Source organism: Rutidosis leptorrhynchoides, chromosome 3, assembly GCF_046630445.1.
Source record: "Rutidosis leptorrhynchoides isolate AG116_Rl617_1_P2 chromosome 3, CSIRO_AGI_Rlap_v1, whole genome shotgun sequence".
Classification (NCBI taxonomy): Eukaryota; Viridiplantae; Streptophyta; class Magnoliopsida; order Asterales; family Asteraceae; genus Rutidosis; species Rutidosis leptorrhynchoides.
In genome coordinates this window covers 15,794,219-15,802,848 of record NC_092335.1, presented here as the reverse complement: position 1 = coordinate 15,802,848, position 8,630 = coordinate 15,794,219, and the positions used below count along the sequence as shown (strand labels likewise).

Below are 8,630 nucleotides of genomic sequence, written 5' to 3'. Positions count from 1 at the left end.
AATTTTTTTCCTTTTAATACGCTTTAAATAACACTTTAGGTCCCAATTGTGTTTCCATAAACCTCTTTAATACAATACAAGGTTTAATAAACCTTAAAACATTTAATACATTAATTAATTGTCCAAACGGACATACACGACCCGACTAATTTAGTTTCCAACAAAACCGAGCATGGTGATTGGGGATACGCTACCCAATCCTAATAAATCCAAAAGCACATCTTCTAAAGCAAACTACGCGAGTCCACTAGTCCCCACGCTTACCCGAGCCACCGCCTCCATGCAAATCTATAAAAATGTAAACAACGAGAGGGTAAGCTAACGCTTAGTGAGTGAGAATATACTACATACATATATATGCATAAAATGGACACGCCACACAAACCAAATACCGCATACCGGAGCATCCAAGCATAAAGGCAAGCTAGTCTAAGCATACCGTAAGATCACTAAGCAACGAGCTAAAGATACATCAACAAAATATAAGTTCACCAACAACGATGTGAACAATGCCAATAAGCTACACCCGGAGGGTTAGCTACATCACGACAATACAACATTATATATATATATATATATATCTCGAATAACATAATTTGCTTACGCTTACAGCACGATAATCATGGTTAACCAAATCTTCGCAAGGGAATGACTTCGCGAAACAAGTCATCGATGTTCATAACAACCATTAGTGCACTTAACACTTCGTACACTAACCCCACGGGTGGCATCTTAACACTTCGATACTTCACCCCGGGTGGCGTCTTAACACGTCGACACTTCACCCCGAGTGGTGTCTTAACACTTCGACACTTCACTCTTCATTTTACTTGAGGTGGCATCTTAACACGTCGATACTTCACCTCGAGTGGCGCTTTAACACATCGGCACTTCACCCGTTGTTCTCTTGGAGTGGCATCTTAGCACATCGATACTTCACTCCGGGTGATGTCTTAACACATCGACACTTCACCCCGGGTGGCGTCTTAACACATCGACACTTCACCCATCACATTACTTTGAGTGGTGTCTTAGCACATCGACACTTCACTCGTCACGTGAAATGTGGTGTCTTAGCACTTCGACACTTCACATCTCACTCTACAACAAATAAATACATTATATACCTACGCATATAATTATTCCACTCACTATATTAACCCTTCGTCATTAGGGTTATATAAGTCCACATCACACACCCATGTGATAAAGTACACACAAAGTGTGCACCTCGCCAAAGTGGTCAACCAAAACGCACAACCGTGCCAATTGGACCTATACACAAGTCCAAAAATTCCACCTATACGAGAAGCGAGCTCTATAAGCGAGAACCCCTTCACCCGACCCGCACCCATCCTACACATACATATGCATATAGGATATTAACACTCACCTTGTCGCCTTGAAGAAATGTTTCCAAGTAATCCGCAACTCGTCAATGGAAAGTACCTAATCCATTATCACAAATTCAACAACACACTTAGATTGTATCTACAAACTAACCCAATTCGACACTTAGTGCAATTTCGGCCCAATTGCACTTCCAAACACAAACCGCGCCCAAACTAACCAATAATCACTAACACAAGTGATAATGGTCCTAATATGCCAATTAAACACGAACACAAGTGTTAAACACTTATCATTCTCAAAATCGCCCATAAACCCTAATTTTGACCATAAGGTCAAAATCTCACCATTTACAAGTTTTGACACCAAAACATGTTTAAATCGGTTTTATACTTCAACTTAATCCATTTTAAGTTTACAAACCTTATTAAATCAACAGTCGGGTCATAATCCTCAATAAACCCTAATTTTGACTCTAGTCAAAATTAGTCAACCACGAAAATCCTAAAAGTCTCCAAAACACCAATAATCACTAATGCTAGTGATTATACACCATTCTCAAGTCTTAAACATGGTTAAATCATTAACTAACCCAAAACCCGCCTTTAACACTTACAAACCCGAATCTTGGTGTTAATCTCCAATTAACAACTAAATGGGTTCCATCTATGAATCATACAATCAAAAGCCCCAAATTTGAATGATGAACACGAAAATGAAATTTAGAGTTAGAGCTTACCACTAGTATCACCGTGTAGCTAAGAATGAGGAGAACAAACTTGTCAACTACACCAAAGATCAAAGCCCACTTCTTCCTTTCCAAAATCCCACTTGAATCACTTGAGGATTTTAAGTTTTGAGAGGAAAATAGGAAAGAAAAGGAAAAAGAAAATAAGAAATGAAATGAATGGATGAGGTTAAATCCTCAAATCTGGCTCAAACGCGAAAAGACCAAATTACCCTTGAACTTCATTTGAAATTACAAGAATCTGGTGCCAGTTCATGCAGTATGCCGCGCCGCGGCCTTAAATGTTGCGCCGCGACATTTGACTAAGTCTGTGATCATTTTAAACCTAACTTCTGATATTTGTTTCAGTAGAATGCCGCGCCGCGGCCTCGTTTGTCGCGCCGCGACCCAAAGCTCGACCTGAGCCCTTCTCCCGCGTACAAGACTTTAACACCCGAACACGTCTCAAATCCTTCAAACTCTAGTCGTACCCACACAATACACCTATATATCATGTACGGAGAAAAACGGGGTGTTACATATATAGCGTCATCATCTCTTTCTGAGAAAACCTAATCAATGACACTCTTGTTAAATCCTTTAGATAACCTCCGCATTAATAATGAAATGCACTTCGTAGAATTTATGGATCGTAAGATTTAAACTATTGAAGCGAAACAATATTCTATCCGTTGAAATTCACGCAAGGCCCCGAGTATACCCGAGAACGTGAAAACCAAATAAAATAAAAATATCCTCGCCTGTTTACAAACAACGCCGACTGATGGCAACAACTAAATTTCGGGACGAAATTTCTATTAACGGGTAGGTACTGTGATAACCCAGAAAATTTTCGATTAAATTTAAACTAAACTTTGACTGTTTCCGACAATTCACGAATAACCGGTTATAAAAAGATATGTAAATATATATGTGTGTGTATATACATCATATACAATCATTATTATTATTATAAAGTATTATAATTATTATTATTAATAATTATCATTATCATTAATATAATTACTAATATATTAGTAATATTATTAGTATTAGTATTAATACTTAACATTAGTATTAAAAATAATGAATTATTATTATTATTATTATTATTATTATTATTATTATTATTATTGTTATTATTATTATTATTATTATTATTATTATTATTATCCAAAATTATTATTATTATCATTTATCATTTGTTATTATTAAGATTAATATGATTATTAATAATATTAACATAATTTATATTATTATCATTATGTTTAGTATTGTTATTTAAGAATTATTAGTATTAGTAATATCATATTATTCTTATCTTTATCTATTATTATTATTATTATTATTATTATTATTATTATTATTATTATTATTATTATTATTATTATTATTATTATTATTATTATTATAATTATAATAATTATTATTATTAATTATTATAGTTATTAATGTATTTATTTAATAAAAATGAAAAAAAAAACGTGTACCTAAATTAGGTATTGTCACTAAGTGCTTCTATTTTTTTTATTATTCCTTCTAGAATCATGATCTCCTTCTCAATATTTTAATCCATCGTGATTCTGCTTTCCATTTTTTATTTTATTTTATTATTGTGCAACTTTTTTTTTATTTTTTTATTTTTTCCTCTAAATGGTCTTGATTTTGTTTTTGTCGATCAATAAATAATACACAACAAGTTTGATTGATTATAAATACTGCATTAACATATTCAACTATATATAACTATACTTACTGTAATTCATGAATCAAAAACAGAAATATTTTTTTTCTTTACGATACCTCTGTTCTTGTTCAAATATTCAAAACTTCAATTTCGTTTTCAATTTAAAAATCTGGAAATGCAGTTTAGTTAGAAATCATTTACTTAATCTATCTGCAAAATCTCAAGTTCCAATTCATTATATCAAGCTTTAATTTTTGAGTCAAAGTTTATAATTTAAAAAGTCAAAAGCTGTGTTCTTGGTAAAAGTAGGATTAGTTTTTATGTTTTTGGATCAATTGATTGTACAGAAAGTTTCTAGGAAGGATTTACAACATAATTCGTGTAGAAATTTGAGTCTAAAAACGATTATAAATCAAAATTCAAGATTTTTTTTTTAAAAAAATATAATGACGGCAGCAGCTCTTAATTTTTTTTCCTTCATTGTTAATTGTTTATGTATTGGTTAGTAAATACTAAAATCATGCTTGTAATTATAATTAAGATTAAATGGATTCTTGGTTTGATTTGATATTGATGATGATGATGATGATGATGAGGAAGAAGAAGATGATATGTATATACGGTTTATAAACAAATAAAAACACATATAAATCAGAAAACAGATTAGAGTAGATGGTTAAGGGGTGATGTGGGTTAGCAAGAGGTCACGGGTTCGAGTCCCGTCTTGGACGATTTCTTTAGAAAAAGCTCATTAAGGTAGTTTTCTCATTTATTATTATTATTATTATTATTATTATTATTATTATTATTATTATTATTATTATTACTACTACTACTACTACCAAACATCATTAAAGGTATTATTATTAATATCATTAGGATTATTAGTATTATTATTAACTATCATTATTATTATTATTATTATTATTATTATTATTATTATTATTATTATTATTATTATTATTATTATTATTATTATTATTATTATCATTTTAAATATTATTGTCATTATTATTATTAGAATTATCATTTTTACAAACACTATCATTTTTGATATTAATATTATTACTAGTATTATTATTATTATCATTATTTTTAATATTAGTATTATCATTACTAGTATTAATACTACCGTTAGCAAAATATTAATTATCATTATCATTATCAATACTAACAAAGTAACTAATGATATTATCAAAATTTTTATTTTCAACATTATTATTAAATCTAATTAATAATATTATCATTAATATTTTTAGTATCATCATTATTATATTACCATTATCATTATGAATATTATTATTATTATTACAAAATGATACAACTCTTTTAAAATCACATTATCAAACAAATACTTATATATAGGATATATATATATATATAAGTATATATATATATATATATCTATATATATATATATATATATATATATATATATATATATATATATATATATATATAACAAGTGAAATAATATATATAAATTTATTCGATTACGAGTATATGTGTTAATATATATACTTGATATAGGTTCGTGAATCCGAGGTCAACTCTACACTTGTTCAATGCCTTCATATGCATATTTACTACAAACTATCGTATCGTATCGTGAGTTCATCTGCTCCCTTTTTATATATATTTTTGGGCTGAGAATACATGCGCGACTTTTATAACTGTTTTACGTTAGACACAAGTACTCAAACTTTTATGCTGAATACGTGCTTTGTCATGCTAAATCCCTACCGTAATATTGTTAATTGCTTAGTGAACGCAAACTTAGTTATTATGAATAGCGCTATTGAGAGTAATGTCTCTAATCATTTGACCTCTGATCTTTGGTTACATAATAATGATTCAAACTGACACTGACTGTTCAAGGTGTCTCGGGGTAAAATTCTGTTTAGTCGCAATATTACAAACTACAGCAACTCTTTCTAGATTGATATGATGGGTATCAATCAACTTTAAACTGAAATCTTGTGGTCTAATGCTATACTGAACTATTGATTTATGATAAACCTATGAACTCTCTCAACCTAGTGTTGACTTTTTAAAGCATGTTTATTCTCAGGTACTTAAATATTGCTTTCGCTGTATATCTGCTGCTTTGATGATGATTGCTTGCTATGCTTGGAGTCTTCATTACATATCATATCAATTAAAGACATTTAATGCTCTAAATACAATGTAATCTATTTATCTTCCGCTGCAAAACTCAATAAAACATCTCATATAGAGTCGTTCTCGTTTATACAACTGTGATTTGATATATTTAGTGACGTTATTCTTCCAGGCCCTATCTGGAGGACGTCTCATATCAGCATCTCTACGTTATTGAGAACATGATCCATCTTCAATTATTCCTTTAAGAACAACACGAGTAGGATTAAACATGACAAGCAAACTGCAAACTGAAAAATAATGGGAACCCCAACGAGTATCACCTGCTCTTTTTAGGGTCCCAACATGGTTAGCTCCTTTACCCGTTTCAATTTCACCAAGTTTTAATAAATTTTCAGTTTCAAGAGCCTTTACCTTTTGCAATTCATCATGACGTTTACTAGCACATATCACATTTATGAGAAAAGTTAGCTTTTCAAAAAAATGGTGATTTAGAATAACTTCTCTCGAGGCTGCAACTAAAGCAAGTTGTAATCTGTGAGCAAAACACTGAACATAATATGCATAAGGACAATTTTTAAGAACAAGAGCTTTTAATCCATTCCATTCCCCTCTCATGTTACTAGCTCCATCATAACTTTGACGTCGTATTTTACTAGTATCAAACTCATAATGTGAAAGTCGTTCCCATAAAATTTTTTAGAGTTTTTGCCGAGTATCTTGAACGTGCAACAAATCGAAGAAACTTTCAATTAATACCCCATTTGTATCAACGAATCTTAGAACTATATCCATTTTCTCCTTTTTAGATTCATCGTGTGACTCATTAATCACGACATAAAAGTAAGTATCTCCAACTTCACAACGAATGTGTTTTCAAACTTTATTGGCAATTATATTTAAAAGTTCTTTTTGAATCGACGCCGAAGTGAACTTTGAATTATAAGGAGCATTCTCCAACACAACCTTGGCAACTTCATCATTGTAAGATGCTAAAAGCTTCAAAAGTTCAAGAAAATTACCACGATTACTCGAATTAACTGATACATCGTGCCCTCGAAAAGCACAAGTTTGAAATGTCAACCAGCGAACAATATCAATTGAAGCTTTCAGATGTAGACGGTTATCTAATACCGACTCTGAACGTTGCTTCTCAAAGATATTTTCAATATGTCCAGCTTGATTCAATAAATTTTCGCTAAATAGTAAGGCATTTTTATGTTGTGACCTATTAATATGCTTGACGAATGCACATCTTATTCCATCATTTACTTTTTTCCATTTATCAAAACTTTTAACAATAAAAGCATCATCACATATTCGGACAGCGGGCTTGTCACAAGAAAAGTAACAAAGAAAGCAATAGGCGGCATCTTTTGTAGGAGAATATTCTAACAAATTAGGAAATTTACTAAACCAAGAGTAACAAAATCTACGGGGATAATCTGATGTACCTTTAGTAGGATACTGGTCTAAACGAATCTGATAAGATCCCTGATTCAAATAAAATCGTCTTACTTGTTCTCGTTTATCAACCGGATAACTCCATATTTGTTCTTGCTTCCCGGGATCTCTTTCAAAATAATTAGGGTCCACTTCTTTTATATTCGGCCTTGAAGATTCAAAAACATGTGGCCCTTGTTGATTTTGTTGTTGTTCATGCTCACTTGTTGAAGGTTTACATTGTTTGTTGTTTTGCCTATCGACATTTGTTGTATCATCTATAGTTCTCTTGAAAATGAGGTAATAGTTTTTTGTTTTTTTCATAATAAGCTCTTTTACATTTAGAAATATATAAATCAAATTGTCAACAATTAACATAACAACCTTTAATTATCTTTAGAATTATAGTACACCCAAAAGAATACAACTATACAAGAATAATATAGGGAATGATTAATGATGATAAAAAGATCTAAACACAATGTGTTTTTTTAAAAATAAAAAAGAAAACATAAATGATTTCCAGATTCATGAATTCTAAATGCAATATTAAAAATAAATATAAATATAAAATATAAAATATAAAATATAAAATATAAAATATACATAAACATACCTTATTTTATTTAGTTTGGGGTTTCTTGAATGTTGACAACTAGAAAAAAATTTGACCGCGCGTTGTTGCGGTTATATTCAACGTGCGGTCGAATTTGGATATACGTTGTTTGGTACCTAATATATCTAATAGGTTGGGTTGTTTGTTAGACGTGTATGTATATGTATGAAATATTGCCAAAAATATATTTTTTTAACGATGTCCGTTTCACGTATAGTTAGTCGCGTTGTGTTCGTAATAATATTTCGAGTTGAACGTTGGTCTCGAAAAAATTTAACTCACACCCAGCGAGAATATAGGACCCGTTATTTAGTGTTTTTTTAATGATGTCCATTTCGCGTATAGTTAGTCCCGTTGTGTTCATCAGATTTTTTCAAGTTGAACAGTGGTCTCGGAAAAATTTAACTCGCACCGAGCGAGAAGATAGGGCCTGTTATAAATTCGGGTGGAATTAGTTTCTTTTATTTTAATAAAGTTATATATTTACGCTTTCTACCCTGAAAAGTATAAACTTGAAGGGTCGTTGTGTAAATTGAACGAAAGTTGAGGGATCGTTTATAGTATGAACGTAAATTCGAAACGGCAATTCTATAAAACTAAAGCTACAAAATTTACCATGCCATGTAGTATGTAGAGATAAATAATAATAATAATAATAATAATAATAATAATAATAATAATAATAA

At 30.7% G+C, this 8,630-nt stretch overlaps 1 protein-coding gene across 1 annotated transcript; it reads right to left on the bottom strand.

Moving 5' to 3' along the window:
• Window positions 1-6,761: 6,761 nt before the first annotated feature.
• LOC139899700 (uncharacterized) lies at window positions 6,762-7,652 on the bottom strand. The gene has a single exon (XM_071882542.1). The coding sequence runs from the start codon at window positions 7,650-7,652 to the stop codon at window positions 6,762-6,764; it is 891 nt and encodes a 296-aa protein (XP_071738643.1).
• Window positions 7,653-8,630: the final 978 nt, after the last annotated feature.

Bases quoted from the DNA above. Each gene is read 5' to 3' on its own strand.
- LOC139899700 (XM_071882542.1), bottom strand. From the start codon at position 7,652: ATGAAAAAAACAAAAAACTATTACCTCATTTTCAAGAGAACTATAGAT.